Genomic DNA, 18,603 nt, shown 5'->3' with positions numbered 1-18,603 from the left:
GGGCTCTGTGCTGACAGCTCGGAGCCTGGAGCCTGTTTCGGATTCTGTCTCCCCGGCTCTCTCTGTCCCTCCCCCGCTCGTGCTCCATCTGTCTCTCAAAAATGAATAAATGTAAAAAAAAATTTTTTTAGAAAAGTAAGGCCCAAAACAAAGTCTCTCCAGCAGCCATGGGTCACTATCTTTACAACCACGGTGTTGGATCAAACGAAGGTGTCATTCTCCTCCCTGTACCTCAGCAAGTGTTTATGATATTTTTCCACTTGCTGGTCAAAGCCCCTGGAAGAGAACTGGGCCTGGAAAAAGTTCACTGGAGTCAGAAGGTATTTCAGTGCCAGGCCCCTGAACTCAGGAGCCAGGAGAGGGGTTGCCTCGCTGCTGTGAGTCAGGGGACAATCCTGGCCCATCCAAGTGCTCTGGTTCCCTGTGGCTACTGCGCCATCATGGTTTCCCCTGGGGACCGAGTGGGGCCACACACCAATTTCCTCCCCAGTTTCTAGAGACATAAATTCCTCATCTGTAGACCGTAAGTGCACTGACACATTCAAGGGGGCAGTCAGTACAGTCACCATCTTCTGGGACTCTGAGAAAGGGACGGCCCCATCCCGCTCTTTGCTGCAGAGGTCCGGAAGCGACGGTTTTTTGATCTGCAAAGGACGGTGGGAAGCCTGCTTCTCGAGGTGCCCAGAAAGGTTGTTATTCTTGGCCTCCTGCGAGTCCATGTCACCTTGAGATTGATCAGCAGTTTCTGGAAAGGAGTCAAACACGACACCCTGGGTTCTCGGCCTCTTTAGTCTCCTTTCTAACAACAGCCAGAGCAAGCTTGGTTTTCTTGAGGAGGAATTCATATACTGCTGCACAGAGTGCGGGACCAGGGGCACAGAGAGCCTGGGGCTCAGGCTGTCCTGAAAGTAGTCCCTGCAGGGCTGCCGACCGACGATGGGCACCACCTGGCAAGGCTTCAGTGCTGCCACAAAGGCCCGGAGCTCCGAGTAGGAGGAGTGGTCCGAGTAAGGGATGATGTGGATGTCGGGGTGGGAGCTGTGGGTTTTCCGGCTTGTGGGAAGGATGGCAATGGTAGGGTGGGTCTGGTTCCAATGTAGCATGGCAGAACGGCAGACCTCCATGTGGTCCACGGCATGGATGCGGCCGGCCTTCTCCTCCACCGTGAACACGTCTGCCAGGCCCAGAAGCTGCACCAACTCCAGGCGCCGAGGACTCAATACCACCCAGGTCTGAAACTCCAGGGCCAGCTGCTCCAGCAGCGACTCTTTTCCCAGGCTATAGAGTCCTGAACGATGTCAAAGGGAATGGGAAAAGCAAGGGATGAAAGAGAAAGAAGATACTGGAGAATCCTAATAAATCAACCAAATGTTTAACAAAAACACACAAAACTAACAGGGCAATCAGGGAGTGTATCAGGGAGGAGGTGGCATTTGAGCGGAGATACATAGAGGATGGGGGAGGGCTTCACACAGGATCCACTCACTCATTCAGGTCAACAAAGGACAGCATCTACCTGGTGTTAGGCACTATGAAAACAAGCACAAGCCTCAGTCCTCAAGGAGTGTAATCTACATGGGGACCCAGACACAGTGGTCAAGAGCAATGTTAAAAGCATGCACACACTATTATGAGAGCATAGGAAAGTATCTACCAGTTGATTACAGGGAAGGTTTCCTGAAAATGGCCACCGAGCGGTCCTAAACGACAGGTGTAAGTTCACCTGGCAGGGGAAGGGGGTGGTTCGGTGTCACTAAAGTGCAGACAAGGAACTGGCAGGAAATGACACAGGAGAGGTAAGCAAGGCTTGTATGATAGAGAGCCTGTATATATTGCTAAGGAGCTTGAACTTAATTCTGTAAGTGAAAGAGAGCTATTAAAGAGTTTGCACCAGGAAAATGGCTAATTTTAATCACAGGAATATTATGATCTGAGGAGGGCTTTAGGGAAAAAAAATGTGACAGCAGTGTTACTGGATCGCCTGCATGAGGAAATGCTGAAAGCATAAGTACTGGTTAGAAGGCCCCAAAATGTTTTACGCTGTTGTGGAATCGCTAGAACAAACACACAGTTGGTTTCTTGATGTGTCTGATTTGAAGCTCAGCATTCACTTGAATATCTACGTTCTGATAAATTTCACTTGCTCAGATAACAAAGGTTTACTGATTGCCTCCTCAGGCATTAATCTAAGCATCTGAGATATATCTATAAGGAAAGCAAAGAGCCCTGCCATTGTGGAATTCTAGCAGGGGGAGACAAAAAGCAAATACGATAGCATGTAAATTGTGGAATACATTATAAGGTGATGAGTGCAATATTGGCCCTCTCCTATTTAAAAACCTTCCACAGCTTTTTGTCCAAATGTAACCATTTGGATGAAGTTACATTTGGGATTACATTTAGGATCAAGTTGAAGCTTACAAGCAAGCACTTCAGCCCCTCCTGCCTTTCCAGCCTCCTCACCCACTACGTGTCCACCATACCGGCTGCTGCCTCTCTGTTCCACAAACAAGACTTCTTCCTACCTCCATCCATGCTCTCAAGGAGTGTGAGTGTGTGTGTGTGTGTGTGTGTGTGTGTGTGTGTGTGTCAAGAGAAGTAGAGAACAAACAATAAGTAATAGCTTGGATCGAAGCATGGATAAGAGTAAGGTGATGAATGCTATGAAAAAATAAAACAGTTGGTTACAGAAGATCAGGAGTTGGGCATGTGAGAGTATGAGAGTAGAGATGGTTGGAAGATTGCAATTTAAATAAGGTGGTCAGGGTAGGTTTCATGGAGAAGGGGACATCTACGAAGACCTAAAAGACACGTGAAACCCTCCCAAAACCCAAGATTCGCTAGCTTTCAGTGAGAGAAAAAGGAAAGGAAACCACTCACCAATCTTTATGTTATGCTGTGGATGCTTTCGAATGAGCTCGATAATCTGGCGGGCAGCTTCTTGTCGGGAGGGAAGAACCCGGGCTGGGTTGCAATTGGTGTTATCTAGGTATAAGGTATGGATCTGTTTCCCTAGTTTCAGGGCTGGCTCCTTTAGCATGGATGGTGTATACCGAAAGTCACCTGGAAGAATATATGGGGGGCAGAGAGTCAGAGACAAAAGTATAGAAGACGAGCCCCTCCCACTTAAAAAAATGTTTATTTATTTTGAAAGAAAGAGAGGGAGAGAGAGCAGCAGAGGAGGGACAGAAAGAGAGGAAGACAGAGAAGCCCAAGCAGGCTCCACACTGTCAACACCAAGCCCAACACAGGGTTCAAACCCACGGACCATGAGATCATGACCTGAGCCAAAACCAAGAGTCGGACACTTAACCAACTGAGCCACCCAAGTGCCCCAAGCCTCTCTCACTTTCAACAGCTGATGGACATTTGCTTACCAGCCTGTGGAAAAACTGTCAGGGAGTCTGGCACTAATACAGTATAGCTTCTTTTTAGAAATGTCTCCATTCTGCTTCTGTTTTTATTATTCTTTACAAGGTCTGGACCCATAAAGCGTGGGAAATCAGTTGAGAAAGGTCACTGTGCTCACATGGGATGAAGCTAGGAGGCCTCCAGACTTCTGAGTTAAGGCTGCTCAAGAAAAGTAGTATCTAGTCTGGGAAGGTGGGAGAGACCCCTTGGGAGGCCCACCTGTGTAGAGGATGGTTCCAAAGTATCCTTCAAAGAGAAACATGACAGAGCCAGGGCAGTGATTGGCATCCAGGAGGGTTACAGTCATGGTCTCTCGCCCAATTTCATCTAGAGGCAGGACATGGCTCTCACCAACCTCCAGGGCTCGGATCCACTTCTTGGATACCTGGGGGGAAAGTTGGTCATTCTACTGAACACAAACTCTCCTCGATACTGTCTTGGGTTAGGAATCACCCCTTTACCCAAGTGAGGGAAAGCTGACCACATCCTAAACCACCCTGTAGCAGAAGCTGTAATAGAGATTCTCCCAAATCCCCCACTCTTCCCTCCCGCCCTTTCTACAGTTTAAATGAAAGAGTCCAGAAAACACTCTAGGCAGCGTCTCTCAAACTATCTGATCATAATAATCTCTTGGGGGAACCTGTTAAAATTCTAACCAGATTTCCAGGACCTGCACCACCTATATCTACTGGATCAGACGGGGGGGGGGGGGGGAGATAATGGGGGAGGGGGTACTGCAGAATGTGTATAGTCACCCAGCATATTAGGTGGATTCTTCTGAGACAAGTTTAGGAAACACTGGCCTAGCTGATATGAAAATACAGGTACAGTTTCCTTAGCTGGACCAAAAGATCTCCCCAACTTATAGCTGAAACATCGCAGGTCAGCCAGTCAAGAAACCACACTCCCATTCTGGGCTAAGAACGTATTTCTGGGTTCAAACAACTCCCGCACTGGTAAAAATCGGTCCTCCTGGTCCCTAACCTACGAGTCTGAGGCTGTGACAGATAGGAAATCCCCACCCAGATGCTCGGCCCACCTCTCAGAGGACTCCAGCACCCCCCCACCCCCGTACCTGTAGGTGACGATGCACGAGGTAAGCAGTGATTGGGGAGCAGTAGAGGGGCCGGGCCCAGGTGCTAGACAAACCCACGGTGTGGTCCGAGTGCATGTGGGACAAAAAGAAGAGCCGTGCGGAACCAGCCCGGCGCAGGCTCCAAAAGTCCACCGCGATGGGCGTATGGGGGATCAGGGTCCCGTTCATGGTGGCGGGGCTGGAGGGTCACCAGCGAGATCTTCATGGGCACAGAGCTGCCGCGTGAGGCTCCTGCAACCACGCCCTGAAGAAAGTCACGCTGGGGCAAGAACGCGGACAGAACCCCTAACGGGAAGCCAGCCCAGTAGAGGAGGAATAAGTCCCTAGCGTGGGGAGAAAAAGGAAGTGGCCGTGCTCTTGCGAGTCCTGGGTGGAATCGCAAACCGCCAAAGACTCTCGGCCGAGCGCCACTCCTACCCGCGCGCGGGAGCCGGGGCCAAGGCCGGGCGCTCAAAGCGCGCGCTGCTGGGCGGAGACAGGCCGAAGCAGCCGATTTCCGACGGCCCGCAGCGCCTCCACCAGAGGGAGCCGCGCGGCTGCGCCTGGAGGTGAGAGGTGGGGGAAGGGCGCCCTAAGGTCGGCGTCCGGGCGACGCTAGGCGCTGGCCGCGAGAAGGTGAGTGGCAGCTGCTGTGCGCGGTCGGCCTCAAGGAGGCGGGACTTCCGCAGAAAGCTTGACTGGGCCTATCCTTGGCGGCAACCGCGCGGAGGCGCAAGAAGGGCTGGAACTGGAGAGGGAGGGGTCTGCAGACTGTCGGCGGCCCGGCTGGAAATGGGGCGGAGGGCCTCGAGGTAGCGGGAGAGGTGTTGGGGCGCCGCGATCCGGCCTGCAGGTCCCGGGCAGGAACCACAGAGCCTTGTTCGGGGCTCGCCGGGGCGCGGAGAGGCTTGGTGAGAGTGTGCTGGGGCCTGGACTCCGGCCCCGGCCCCGGGGAAGCCGAGGCTGGGGCGAGATCACGCCTTTCGCGTCGCCGCTGACTGACCTTTGCTTTACCCAGGTTCCCACGTCAGGGCTGGGAGGAGCCGGCGAGTTACCTAGGGGTGTGCGGGGACTGCCCCGCGACTGTGGACGATGCCGTACCTTGGCTCCGAGGACGTGGTGAAGGAGCTGAAGAAAGCTCTGTGTAACCCTCACATTCAGGCGGATAGGCTGCGCTACCGGAATGTCATCCAGCGAGTGATTAGGTATCCCCTACCGCCCGAACTCCCCGTGGCAGCCCCCATCCCGGCCCTCCACCCCCGGCCGCTCCCAAAGAGTGAATGAACTCAGGGCAGGCTAGGATTTGGGCTTCCTGCTTCTCTGCATGGCCGTCGCAGCCTCCCTTTGTGGGACTTCCTTGACTTCGTTTACTCTGCGGGGTGGTTACGCCCATGTTTTGAACTTACACTGCTGCCCCCCCCCCCCCGCCTCCAGATCAATAGAATCTAGTACATAAACCCCTTTGTATCTTCAGACCCACATATCCTGCTGCTTGGCATTCCCACTTGGACATTTCTTCAAAGACCTGCAAAATAGCACCTTACATCCTTCCCCTCTCCCCAAACCTGCTCTTCCACTTATGTTTGGGTTGATGAATGTCACCATCCAGCTGACCAAGGGAGGGACTCAGTCTTGATGAGGCCCGATTTTCACTTCTCAAGTCAGATGGTATGGATACACAGTTCTAAATATCCATCCTCTTTTATTCTTTTTTTTTTTTTTTAATTTTAGTGTTTATTTTTGGGAGAGGGAGAAAGAGAGCGTGAGCGGGGGAGGGGTAGAGAGAGGGGGAAACACAGAATCCGAAGCAGGCTCCTGGCTCTGAGCCCTCAGCACAGAGCCCCACGCGGAGCTGGAGCTGGAACTCAAACCGTGAAATCATGACCTGAGATGAAGTCGAAACTGAATCGACTGAGCCCCCCAAGCTCCCCATCCATCCTCTTTTTAACGAATTTTTGTGTATTTATTTTTTATTGGTCCTGTTCTTCTGGTTTTATTACCAAAGCAATTGCAGTAGCTTGCTAATAGGTTACCTTGCCTCATTTCAAGTAGAATTTTTCTAACATGAATTTGAATGTATATAACTCTTGGCCTGCAATTGTGGTTCACAAACTTAGTATGCACAACAGTCCCTTGCGGTGCTTTAAAAAAAAAAAAAAAAAAAAAAAAGAAAGAAAGAAAAAGAAAAATCAAAGTTTTCATCCAGTCCAGTAATGCTGCTTTCAGTAGGGTGGGATGGAACCCAGGAATATGTGTTTTAAACAGACACCCCATCTGACTCCTGTAGGAAACCATAGTTTGAGAAACTGATCTACAGAATAAAGTCCACATTTCTTACAGTACCCAAAGAACACCCTAACACAACTACTCGCAGACTCTCAAAAGAATGTAGCATTCTTGCTGATGCCTGTGTGCCTTATAGCATCTATCATTACCTGTCTACTACACCTGCCTGACAAATTCCAGCTCGTTCAACTAAAGTGTTACTTCTGTGGAAACATTTTATGGTTTCTTGGCAGTATTAGACCTCTGATCCCCCACTGCACCTTGTCTGTTACTTCTGTGTTAATACTTACCGACCATATTGTAATTAGTGGTGTTTTTGTCTTGCTCCTTAATACGGTTTGAGTTGCTAGAGATCTGAGACCATGCTTTTTTCAAAATTATGACCCCAGAGCATATCCCTGGAATGTAGAAGCTGAATTTCACTGGAATGTTCCAGGGATTCAATAACTATTTCTTGAATGAATAGAAGAAAATGTATTGTAGGCCTATCGTGTGAAGTATTGTGCAATGTGATAGACAACGTAGACCTGGTTGCTTTCCTCATAATCTAGTTGGATAACCGGGATGTGTATAGGTAAAACACCTTTTGTTATAGGCTGGGGATTATGTATTTTACTTCTTCCTGCTATGTGTGTTGGTTTTAGGCACATGACTCAGGGCTTGGACATGTCTGGTGTTTTCATGGAAATGGTGAAGGCCAGTGCCACCGTAGATATTGTTCAGAAGAAGTTGGTTTATCTGTACATGTGTACATATGCCCCCCTGAAACCAGATCTGGCTCTCTTGGCCATTAATACGCTGTGCAAAGACTGTTCGGATCCCAATCCAATGGTGCGGGGGCTGGCATTACGGAGCATGTGTAGTCTCAGGTGAGTACCCTCTTCCAGGACTGTTTATCAGTGGTTGATGTATTCGGGAGATCATGGGGCAGGTTTTTAACGATGATAATTTATCTGAGCTTCTTAATCATGGGGAACATGCAGTTGTAACCTGAACTCAGGTTTTCAGCCATTGCTTAGGCTTGAAAAACTATGTCCTATGGTTTCCTTAAAGGGAGTTTTCCATCCTCACTCTTGCTGAGATAGTTCGTGCTTTTGGTTAAAGATCTCTAAACAGTTATGTAGACATATAGTTTTGTTGCCCATGCAATGTTATTCCAAATGAAAAGTCAAGTATGACTTTTTAAGTTTGGCCAGTGGCTTTCTCTAATTTTTTATGACATGATAGATGTACATTCAAACATTTACCAAACCTTCTGTGTTAAGGGCATAGGGCCTGAATTATGTCAAAACTAGTGTTTTAGGATCTGGCTGACTCCAGGATGTGTTGCTTAGGATGCCTGGTGTGCAGGAATACATCCAACAGCCTATTCTCAATGGTCTGCGAGATAAGGCTTCATATGTCAGGAGGGTGGCAGTCCTTGGTTGTGCCAAGATGCATAATCTTCACGGAGACTCGGAAGTGGGTAAGTTTCAGTGTAATCCATCATGATTCATATTTTTTTGTGTCTCCATTATATGTTTGACTTTGGAAAAGGTCACGTGGCTTTGGTAGGAAATCGTAATGTGGCTGTGTACTTGTTTCTCTTTTTTTCTTTAAGGTTTATTTATTTATTGTGAGAGAGTGAGAATGAGTGGGGGAGGGGCAGAGAGCGAGGGAGAAAGAATCCTAAGCAGGCTCTGCACCAACTCAGGGCTCAATCCCATAAACCATGGGATCACGGCCTAAGCCGAGATCAAGAGTCAGTCAGATGCCTAACCGACTGAGCCACGCAGGCACCCCTGTATGTGTCTCTAAGTAGAAAGGCTGGCTTGGTATTTTCTGAGATTGGAGAAGTCTTTTCTTTGGAGCCCAGGTGAGATCCTTTGCATTAGCTACTTAGAACAGTCTGGGGATGGCTTTTTTTTGTGCTTTGCATTTTATTATTGCCTTTGTTATTTTTGTAGCAGAGAAGTTCAGCTTTATCTGCCTGGAGCTATTGTCCTGGTTCTATTCCTGTGACTCTGAAACTGTTCTTTATCTGAGATCTTTATGCTCTTTTATAGACGGTGCTCTGGTAAATGAATTATACAGTTTGCTGCGTGACCAGGATCCAATTGTGGTTGTGAACTGCCTGAGGTCTCTAGAGGAAATTCTGAGACAGGAAGGAGGTGTTGTCATCAACAAGCCCATCGCCCACCATCTCTTAAATCGGTTTGGATGCCTCAGTCCTCTTTTTGTTATGATGAGATCTGCATCCTAGTGGGGTCTTGATACGTTGGATTAAGGGGACGTCTTGAACAACTTCTATAGAGTAGTAAAATTAACAGTAGCTATTAGTTTCCTCATATTTTATTGAGAGAATATTCTTTTATTTGTCTTAGTTTCTTTTGGTCATATAGAGAGATGGCAGAAATATCCTGTGGAAATAGGTTCTGTCCTCCTCTATGATCATTATGTCCCCCAAACTAAGCCATTTGTGTTGTCTTAAAGAATCTGGATCTAGGTATAGCAATCATGGTCTTTGGCCTTAGATGAGTGAGAATGTGTACTGTGAACTCCTCTTGGAATTTAAAGCCTGTTTTGTGTCCACTTTAAATAGTACCTAAAAAGAATAATTCTGTTATGGCACAATCTGTTTTCAAGAATTCTCTCCTTGTTTTGATGAACAGGTGACAGTTGCACGGAGATGGTCCTCATTTGGTTGCTAAAATAGTGCTTTCCTTTCTTGGACAGAATGCCAAAACTGGACCAATGGGGCCAGGCTGAAGTATTGAACTTTCTGCTACGCTACGAACCCCGCAGTGAGGAGGAGCTGTTTGACATTCTCAATCTGTTGGATAGCTTTCTCAAGAGCAGTAGCCCAGGTGTGGTGATGGGAGCCACGAAACTCTTTCTGATCTTGGCAAAAAAATTCCCCCACGTACAAACCGACGTGCTTGTGCAAGTCAAGGGACCTTTGCTGGCCGCCTGTTCTTCAGAGAGCCGCGAGCTCTGCTTTGCTGCCCTCTGTCACGTGCGTCAGATCTTGCATAGTCTGCCGGGTCACTTTAGCAGCCACTACAAAAAGTTTTTTTGCTCTTACTCGGAGCCGCACTACATCAAGCTGCAGAAGGTGGAGGTGCTGTGTGAGCTGGTGAACGATGAGAACGTGCAGCAGGTGCTAGAGGAGCTCCGGGGCTACTGTACCGATGTGTCAGCCGACTTTGCCCAGGCTGCCATCTTTGCCATAGGTAGGTGTCTGCCGCTTTTCCTTTTTGAGCGCTCGGGCCAGCCAGAAAGCTGTGGAACCGTAGGGAATAAACAGGAACGAATCTTGCGGCAGAGACAAAGTACCATGCACCAAAGAACTGGGAGTCAGTGACCACAGAAGGAGTGGGGGGGGGAGGTGTTTTCGTCAACACCGGTGTTGCCGTATCTGCCAGGATAGAGGCTACAGGTAACTCAGACTATAGTACTTAAAATTTACATTGCTGTCCAGAATGCTTTCCCATATATCATCTTAGCACGGTCTTGGGAGGCAGTCAGGAAAAGTGGACAAGGGTTATCGCTTCATTTTAGAAATGAAGAAACTCAGGCACAAGAAGGTTATTGCCAGAAGGTCACGTAGTTCCTGAAGTGCGACTGGAACCCAGCTCTCCAGACTCAACGTCCTGTGTCAATTGACCATTTGTCTATTGAGCTTCTACTATGGGCTGTGTATCGTGCTCAGTGCAGAGCGGCGCAGAATGAGTCCTAAATATCACAGGCTTTTTCATACTACTCTGTGTGGAATTCAAAAAGCCAGAATGACTCACAGAATGAAAGCAGCTGGGGAACTACGTTTTGTTGGAGGGCTTCAAGCGGAAGAGGAGAAGGAACCGTCCTATGAGAATAAAGATTGGTTATTTTTAGGGGCAGGAGGAGGGAACAAAGAGGAGATCGTAGAACTCCTGCAGTCAGGAGACTACTGTCGAGGGTTCCCAGCAGGGACACTCCTGTGCAGCTGTGCTGTACCAAGCCGTGGCCTCGTGTCTGGCTGCCACGTGAATACCTCTGTTACTGAAAGTTTTCAACGTTGTTCGATGGAAAAATCATTTTTACCAAACTTGGGAAGATCAAGCAAGGTGTGATTTTTTTTTTTTTTTTTTAAAGTATCTTTGGGGGCGCCTGGGTGGCGCAGTCGGTTAAGCGTCCGACTTCAGCCAGGTCACGATCTCGCGGTCCGTGAGTTCGAGCCCCGCGTCAGGCTCTGGGCTAATGGCTCGGGGCCTGGAGCCTGTTTCCAATTCTGTGTCTCCCTCTCTCTCTGCCCCTCCCCTGTTCATGCTCTGTCTCTCTCTGTCCCAAAAATAAATAAAAAATGTTGAAAAAATAAATAAATAAATAAATAAAGTAAGTAAGTATCTTTGGTTCTCTTATGTTTGGCTGGTGGGAAATTATTTTAGAACGAGGTGCTAGTATGTGACTTACCACTTTTCTGTGCTTTCTGTTCCTCTGTAGGTGGTATCGCCAGGACCTACACAGATCAGTGTGTGCAGATTCTAACAGAGTTGCTGGGGCTTCGACAAGAGCACATTACCACAGGTAATGGCTGGCTACCCTTTGAGCATTTTTTTGTTTTGCTTTTTTTTGTCAATTGCTTGCCCTGTAGTAGTTGCCCCCCAAAAATGCTTGTTGTTCAGTAACATAGAGGTTTAAACTTTTCTTTGCGTTATATCGTCTGTTGCCATCAGAGAAGCATAGGGTCCATAGATCTAACAGGTAGGGGGTTTTCAGGTTGCCATGACTCTACAAGGCTGTTCTGTACATAATGAAGGGTTCTAGGATGCTGTGCTTGTTAATTCCCCAGCTTTACCCTCTTACTGCTTTATGGCAGCAGTGGCTTCCAGGGCTGGGACTGGGGTGAGGGAAGCAAGGTACCCAGGATGCAAACATTTAAAGAGGCACTCACTCTCAGGTTCGTGCAAGTGCTAACCCTGCATGTTTTCTTAAATTTTACACCCCCAGCACCTTGTTTGCCTCACCCTAGTTCCAACACTGGTGGCTCCATTTACACCGTCTTCAGAATATCATTGAACATGACCCCACATTTGCTTTACATTTTACCAAGCGCTTTTGCACATGTTAGCTCATTTAGCCTCCTAGCGATCCAAAAGGAGCAGCATTCATGTAAGAAATTATTGCCCGTGTCAGACATTTCTCAGATAATCGTTGACCACCCCTCCAACACCCATTTTACCGAACTTCATCTAGCAAACTAGTCTGAATATGTGACTTCTCTTAAGATTCCTTCCTGCGTGGAGCCTCTAATCCTGTGCTCTTGTATCCTGAGCTGTGTTGTAGTGGTGGTGCAAACTTTCCGAGACCTGGTTTGGTTGTGTCCTCAGTGTACGGAAGCTGTGTGTCAGGCCCTGCCCGGCTGTGAGGAGAACATTCAAGATAGCGAGGTAGATGGTAATTCTCCTTTACTAACAGGCAGAAGGGGAATGCTTGGGACCCTGCTCTGTGAAATGGAATCTAATTCTTCTTTCTACCCAGTCTGAATGTGGCTATCCTTAGAATTGACTGCCACCTCAGATTCTCTTTTGGGTATAGATAGGATAGAAGAGATAAAAACTGGAGATTGATCTATGGTTTTTATTACAGATGCTTTAATATCATCGTTCTCTTGAACAGTTTTGAGTCAGAGGCTTAGACAATGGAGTTTTCAGCTGGAATGAGAATCAGAATCATTTGTGGAATTAACAGATATTTGGGCCTCACCACAGGCCTACCTACTTTGATTTGCACTCTAGGTCAATTACCACTTTCATGAAGTGGTTAGAGGAGTGTTTCAGTAGCTTCCACCGATACATTAAACCCTAGACTGGGGCGGAGGCCCCCTAACTGAAAAAGCCTTATTACCTAACCAACACGGGCTATGAGAGTCTTGAGTCTCCTTTCGTGTGGTAGCATTTTGTTCGTATTTGTTGTAAAGAGTGGTGTTGGGTGGAGGATCGATGCAGTGCGAGTTGAAGTAAATGTAGGATTATGCTTTTTCCGCTGCCATTGGGCGGGGGTGGGAAGTCGAACCTGCCACCGTGTTTCAGACAGCCGAATGTTGAGCACCTGCTCTTACCCCTTCATTCCCTAGGGGAAACAGGCCCTTATTTGGCTCCTTGGTGTCCATGGGGAGAGAATTCCCAATGCTCCCTATGTGTTGGAAGACTTCGTGGAGAATGTGAAGTCAGAGACGTTTCCAGCCGTGACGATGGAGCTGCTCACTGCGCTGCTGCGCCTTTTCCTCTCCCGGCCCGCCGAGTGCCAGGACGCGCTGGGGCGCCTGTTACATTACTGCATAGGTAGGCTCTTCCGAGGGAGTCGCACTTGCCGTGTCAGATGGTAAATACCCTCACAGCTTACACTGTTGGGTGAGTCATGTCTGGTGCCCAAGAAGACAATGTTAATGATTTTCTGGGGCTTCCTCCCTCCTTCCTTTTGTTTTCCCCGTTGTGGTTGGCACAGGGTAGAAAGAGTGTTTTGGTTTTTGTTTGTAACTAACTCGGTCTCTTGTCTCACCTCAGAGGAAGAAAAGAATATGGCAGTACGAGACCGAGGTCTCTTCTATTACCGCCTTCTCTTAGCCGGCATTGATGAAGTGAAGCGGATCCTCTGTAGCCCTAAATCTGACCCTTCTCTTGGACTTTTGGAAGATCAGGCAGAAAGACCTGTGAATAGCTGGGCCTCAGACTTCAACACGCTGGTGCCAGTCTATGGCAAAGCCCGCTGGGCAACCATCTCTAAATACCAGGGGGCAGAGCGTCGGGGCCCAGAGCTTCCTGACACTGCGTCCTTTGCCACCTCAGGTAAAAATAGTCCTTACTTTAGATCTTATCATGAAAACTCTTTATCTTTTGTAATGACTGGTAGAAAGTAGGGTACTAGCTATATCTCAGACTGTTGCCTGAATTGAAGTCTTTGTGAGCAAGAAAGAAGTTCCTCGTTGGTGATTTTAATGATGTATCCAAAGATAAAAGTCACATTGTGTATTTTTGGAAATCTAGATAGAAAACATAGTTCCTATAGATTAAGAAGATCTCTTACAGAAGCTTTCTGACTCTTTTAGGTCCCCTGATTCCTGAAGAGAACAAGGAGAGGGTACAAGAACTCCCTGATTCTGGAGCCCTCGTGCTAGTCCCCAATTGCCAGCTTACTGCTGAGTATTTTGAGAAAACTTGGTTTAGCCTGAAAGTTGCTCATCAGCAGGTGTTCCCTTGGCGGGGAGCAGTCCATCCTGACACTCTCCAGATGGCCCTACAAGTAGTGAACATCCAGACCATCGCAATGAGCAGGGCCGGGGCTCATCCGTGGAAAGCCTATCTCAGTGCTCAGGATGACACTGGGTGTCTGTTCCTAACAGAACTGCTGTTGGAGTCCGAGAACTCGGAAATGCAGATCTCTGTGAAACAAAATGAGCCGAGGACCGAGACGCTGAATAGTTTTATTTCTGTATTAGAAACTGTGTTTGGAACAATTGGAGACATAAAATCATAACAGATTCTTGCTGCCTGTCCTAAGTGAGATGAACAGCTATTAGAGTTCCTAGTTTTTCTTATTAGAGTTGCCTGTAAGTCCAGATGATATCCAATGCAATGGAGAATGGGTAATCTTAGAATCAGGATTCTTATGGTTTTGTCCAAAGACTGTTGGCTTATTCCTCTCATACCTATTGGTGGATGACCCCATTTTTCCAGGTGATGTTGAAAAGGTTAATGTTGGTAAGGGGATGGGAACAGGCTAAGGATAGGATTTGGATTCTTTTCTAATCCGTTTTAGGGATTGTCGTACTCATTAAAGATGCCTGAAGTCTATGGAAACTGGTGAAGTCATCGTTTGTGGAGGTCATCTTTTCTTCCCTGTGTTACTGCAATAAATTCCTCACTGGCCTCATATTCCTAATCGTGCTTTTTAAGGCCAGAGTTCAAAGTCCTTAGTGCAGTATCCAGAGTACCTCTGCCGCGTCATATCTCACTGCTTGCCCAGACGCTGTTCTTGCCAAAGCAAACCACTTGCATTCCTTGAATGCACAAGGCGCTCTCTCACCTCTGTGCTTTGGTACTTGCTTTTATTTCTTAGCTAGAACATTTCCTTACCCTCCTATCTTCTTTCTTTAAGTGAAATCTAGTCTGTCTGTCAGTGTTCTGCTCAGTCATGAGCTCTTTCAGGAAGTGTTCTGTGACCCTCACTGCCTTCATTATGGATCCTGTTCAAGCTGCCAAGGCTTCCAGTGCATGTGTCCCCCTGCTACTGTTGTAACTGTTTTCTGTCACTCTTCCTTGCTTTTAATTTTATTCATACCTACCCACATTTTATACATTAATCGAGGCAACTTATGGCAAGAGCAGATGTAATAAAATGATTTAAAGTACAAATAACCAGTAAATTATAGACAACCAGAGGATCTACAACAGGGAAAGTAGAAATACCTCTTAAGCCCGGCTTGGTTAGAGATGGGGAGGTACACAAATGTTCAGGCTTAAGGGCCTACATACTTGGTAGAGAGGAGTCTCCAATGTAGCTCTGTAAGTGATTTAGTAGTCAGGCTGAAGAGAAGTAGTTATATAGTTGTCATCAGAGAAGAAGAAACCCTCCAATATTAATTTCTAAGAGAAATTTACACATAGTTTCACATGGGTAGCACTGAGTGGTAGGTACAAAATTGTTATGGGAAGTTAGCAATGGGTTTGTCATGACTTAACAGTGTTCTTCAGTGAAAGAGAATGTAACTTTAACATGGAACTTAGGGCATTTCTTCAAGGACGTAAGATAACATGATCCAAATATCATCTAGCTTAATTCAATGACTTCTTCAACCTAGATACATAAATGGACTGCATACCTTAAAAAATTTTTTTTCACCCCTCACTTCTCTCAACTAGGCTCTTAATAAGAAGAGTATATAACAGACAGTGTTGAATTTTCTGGCAAGGGCCTGGGGTTTGTGCATTGTTTCCCCCTGGACAATTTCCCAGGACAGTGATTTTCTTTCCTTCTACCTCCATAGTTGGCCACATGGTGATTACTCAATAAATGTTTATTGAATGAGTGGCTGTAAGTAATTAGATTCTGATGATATTTTGGGATTGGTGTTTGAAGTGTGTTTTGTTATATTGTATCAATCAAACACAATCATAATGGAAGTCTATCTAGACTGGGATTTCTCAAAATTGACATTTGGGGCCAGATAATTCTTTATTGTGGAGGGTTTTCCCGTGTCCTGTAGGATGATTGTTAGCGGCATCTTTGGTCTATACCCACTAGATGCCAATAGAACCCCTAGTTGTAACAAAAATATCTGCAGACATTGCCAAAGGTGCCTTGGGGGGACAAAATCACCCCCCATTGAGAATGACTGATCTAGATCATGGGTCCCCAGGGATTAGATGTAGCGTGATCAGAACAGCTTCAGAATTGCATTTTCCATAGTTTGACTTGTTTGGTTAAAACATGAATGTTTGGGGCCCCTGGGTGGCTCAGTCCGTTAGGTGTCTGACTTCAGCTCAGGTCATGATCTCACAGTTTGTGAGTTTGAGCCCTGCACTGGGCTCTGTGCTGACAGCTCAGAGTCTGGAGCCTGCTCTGGATTCTGTTTCTCCCTCTCTCTCTGCCCCTCCCCCACTCTCACTCTGTCTCCCTCTGTCTCAAAAATAAACATTAAAAAAATTTTTTTTAACCAATAAAACACTAAAATTTAAAAAAATGCATAAAATGTGAATGTTCTTTGGGTACTAAAAGAAATAAAATCAAAGTGTAAAGTGCTGTCCATTTAAAGTGCAAGGGAACAGGATGTAGAGATTGGATAAATTGACTTTTTAAAAAATTACAGACTATAATTGAAATATTGATCTAAAAAAAAGTAGGTATGGCTCAGCAATTGAGTAAATGTTACGAAAACGATCCCAGATATTGGAACTTTTAAAAAATTAAGTCCTGGGGTGCCTGGGTGGCTCAGTTGGTTAAGTGTCTGACTTGGACTCAGGTCATGATCTCATGGGATCGTGAGTTTGAGCCCTGCATTGAGCTCTGTGCTTTCAGTGCAGAGCCTGCTTGGAATTCTCTCTTTCCCTCTCTCTGCCCCTCCACTGTGCACACATGCATTCTCTCTCTCTCTCTCCCCCCACCCCCAAATAAATAAATAAATATTTAATTTAGAAAATAAATAAAAGGTTAAGTCCTACTTGGTTGCTTTTCTGTAATGTGTGGGGCAGAATAGAAGATGAAACTTGTTTCTGAGAAAGTGTAATTTTAAAATCTCAGTGAAGAAACGATGTCTAACTGTAGCCTAGGTTTGCTAATTTACAAGCAAAATGACTAAAGCTTAAATATACCATGGAGTTAATTATATTTCTTCTCTCTAGGAGCTCTCTCTAGCCTTGGCAGACATATGTGACACATGTGATGATGTGATACATAAGTAGATGCATATTTTTTAAATCCTTGAGGGTAGTTGATATTGTGCTTTTAGAAAAATGGTCGTCTGATGTCTGCCTTGGTTGGGAAGTAGTATATGTAACGCATGGAATGGGTGCCCTCTGATGACCATGGTGCTTTAGAACATTGCAGAGGCAATCATTTGTGTAGTTCCTGACCATAATTTTATTGCCATGGATTAGTGGCTCTTAAATGCCCCCATTTCCCCCAACCCCCTTTTCGAATGGGAGTTCTGGTACAATAATTCTATCCCTTTCTCATATATTGGGTGTTTGGGGGAGGGGAGGCAAATGACAGATTTTCTTAGTTAATAGATTTACACGTTGAGAGGAGCTGCACTCAAGGATCCTCATTCACACGCAGACCTGGTACAGATGACAAGATCCTGGACTTGAGCCCATGATAAAAGATGATGAGGCTTTTGAGAGAGGGATATAAAATGTTGTGGCCAGAGCACAAAAGAAGCAAGTGATGTGAAAAATTTCTGGCCTCATTTTTCAGTACTAACTGGGAGTACAGTATTTGAAGTGCAACAGTCAAGGGTAGGTGGGCAGTGGGAGAAGGGATGGGATGATTCTTTGGGAAGGTGCTACAATAAAGGCTCAAGGAGAAATGCACAGAGCAGGAAACTTCACCACACCCTTGTCCAGGAGAGGATATTCTCCATTTCTGTAGCCTTATGACATTGATTATGCAAGATAATGCAAAGGATAGATAAGATCATGCAAAGATTAGATTCCAGAGATGGTATTTGCCCATAAGCATATCAGTTGTGAAATGAATTACTGTGGGAAAGGTTTATTATTTGAGGTAAGACAGGACTTGGCTTTAAATTTCTATTCTGCCACCTACTGATGCCACTTACCTTGGGTAAGCTATTTAACACCAGCTGGATGGTATCTTATAAACCCTTTTTTTGTTTTCTTTATGTTATTTTGGAAGTATGCCAAATTAATTTGTTGGAATCCTTAAATTTTCAGTGGCTGGCTCTAGTGTGAAAAGAGGTTGGCTCAGGATTCTCTCTGAAGGACCTTCTTAGAAGTCTCAATCTTACTTAGTAGAAACTGAAGTTTCAGCCCTAGCGATAGAGGACAAAAACATAATTTGTGTTTCTAGTGCAGGGCCTCCTGGGTGACTCTGTCGGCTGAGTGTCCAACTCTTGATTTCAACTCAGGTCATGATCTCGTGGGCTCATGGGTTTGAGCCCCAAGTAGGGCTCAGTGCTGACAGCCGAGAGCCTGCTTGGGATTCTCTCTCTCTCCTCCCTCTGCTCCACCCCCTCTCAAAATAAATAAATAAACATTAAATAAAAAAAAGAAAAGAAAACAGATGACTGGCTCTTAGTATTTTGCAAGGAGAACTTTCATTCTGAACTACTGACTCACTGTTTATGCTTGAAT

General features: G+C 46.3%; 2 protein-coding genes across 6 annotated transcripts; one reads left to right on the top strand and one right to left on the bottom strand.

Annotated features, from left to right (window-relative positions):
- Nucleotides 1-73: 73 nt before the first annotated feature.
- On the bottom strand, nt 74-4,913 carry DCLRE1B (DNA cross-link repair 1B). Its single transcript, XM_007076351.3, has 4 exons — nt 4,487-4,913; nt 3,631-3,796; nt 2,881-3,063; nt 74-1,288 (listed from the first exon to the last, which is right to left on the bottom strand). Exons 1-4 carry the CDS (start codon nt 4,673-4,675, stop codon nt 201-203), a joined length of 1,626 nt encoding a protein of 541 aa, XP_007076413.1. The 5' UTR covers nt 4,676-4,913; the 3' UTR covers nt 74-200.
- Nucleotides 4,914-5,093: 180 nt separating this feature from the next.
- AP4B1 (adaptor related protein complex 4 subunit beta 1) lies at nt 5,094-15,817 on the top strand. Of its 5 annotated transcripts, none has more exons than XM_007076354.3 (11): nt 5,094-5,122; nt 5,505-5,691; nt 7,417-7,641; nt 8,107-8,237; nt 8,818-8,965; nt 9,488-9,984; nt 11,234-11,317; nt 12,077-12,180; nt 12,867-13,074; nt 13,297-13,578; nt 13,839-15,817. In XM_007076354.3, the coding sequence occupies exons 2-11, from the start codon at nt 5,579-5,581 to the stop codon at nt 14,264-14,266; spliced, it is 2,220 nt and encodes a 739-aa protein (XP_007076416.1). In that variant the 5' UTR covers nt 5,094-5,122; nt 5,505-5,578; the 3' UTR covers nt 14,267-15,817. The 5 variants fall into 5 exon arrangements, with proteins under 5 accessions (XP_007076416.1, XP_042854168.1, XP_007076415.1 ...); XM_042998234.1 differs by lacking the exon at nt 5,094-5,122 and adding an exon at nt 5,150-5,298; XM_007076353.3 differs by lacking the exon at nt 5,094-5,122 and adding an exon at nt 5,150-5,397.
- Nucleotides 15,818-18,603: the final 2,786 nt, after the last annotated feature.

This window comes from Panthera tigris, chromosome C1 (genome assembly GCF_018350195.1).
Source record: "Panthera tigris isolate Pti1 chromosome C1, P.tigris_Pti1_mat1.1, whole genome shotgun sequence".
In the NCBI taxonomy this organism is placed as follows: domain Eukaryota; kingdom Metazoa; phylum Chordata; class Mammalia; order Carnivora; family Felidae; genus Panthera; species Panthera tigris.
This window is presented reverse-complemented; position numbering and strand designations above follow the sequence as displayed.

What these genes read in the sequence shown, in the direction of transcription:
- DCLRE1B (XM_007076351.3), bottom strand. Translation starts at nt 4,675, where the DNA reads ATGAACGGGACCCTGATCCCCCATACGCCCATCGCGGTGGACTTTTGG. An exon ending in TGGAACCATCCTCTACACAG is followed by an intron (nt 3,064 to 3,630) that starts GTGGGCCTCCCA and finishes ATATTCTTCCAG; the next exon opens with GTGACTTTCGGTATACACCA. An exon ending in ACAGCATAACATAAAGATTG is followed by an intron (nt 1,289 to 2,880) that starts GTGAGTGGTTTC and finishes GACATCGTTCAG; the next exon opens with GACTCTATAGCCTGGGAAAA.
- AP4B1 (XM_007076354.3), top strand. Translation starts at nt 5,579, where the DNA reads ATGCCGTACCTTGGCTCCGAGGACGTGGTGAAGGAGCTGAAGAAAGCT. An exon ending in GTCATCCAGCGAGTGATTAG is followed by an intron (nt 5,692 to 7,416) that starts GTATCCCCTACC and finishes TGTTGGTTTTAG; the next exon opens with GCACATGACTCAGGGCTTGG. An exon ending in ACAAGAGCACATTACCACAG is followed by an intron (nt 11,318 to 12,076) that starts GTAATGGCTGGC and finishes GCTGTGTTGTAG; the next exon opens with TGGTGGTGCAAACTTTCCGA.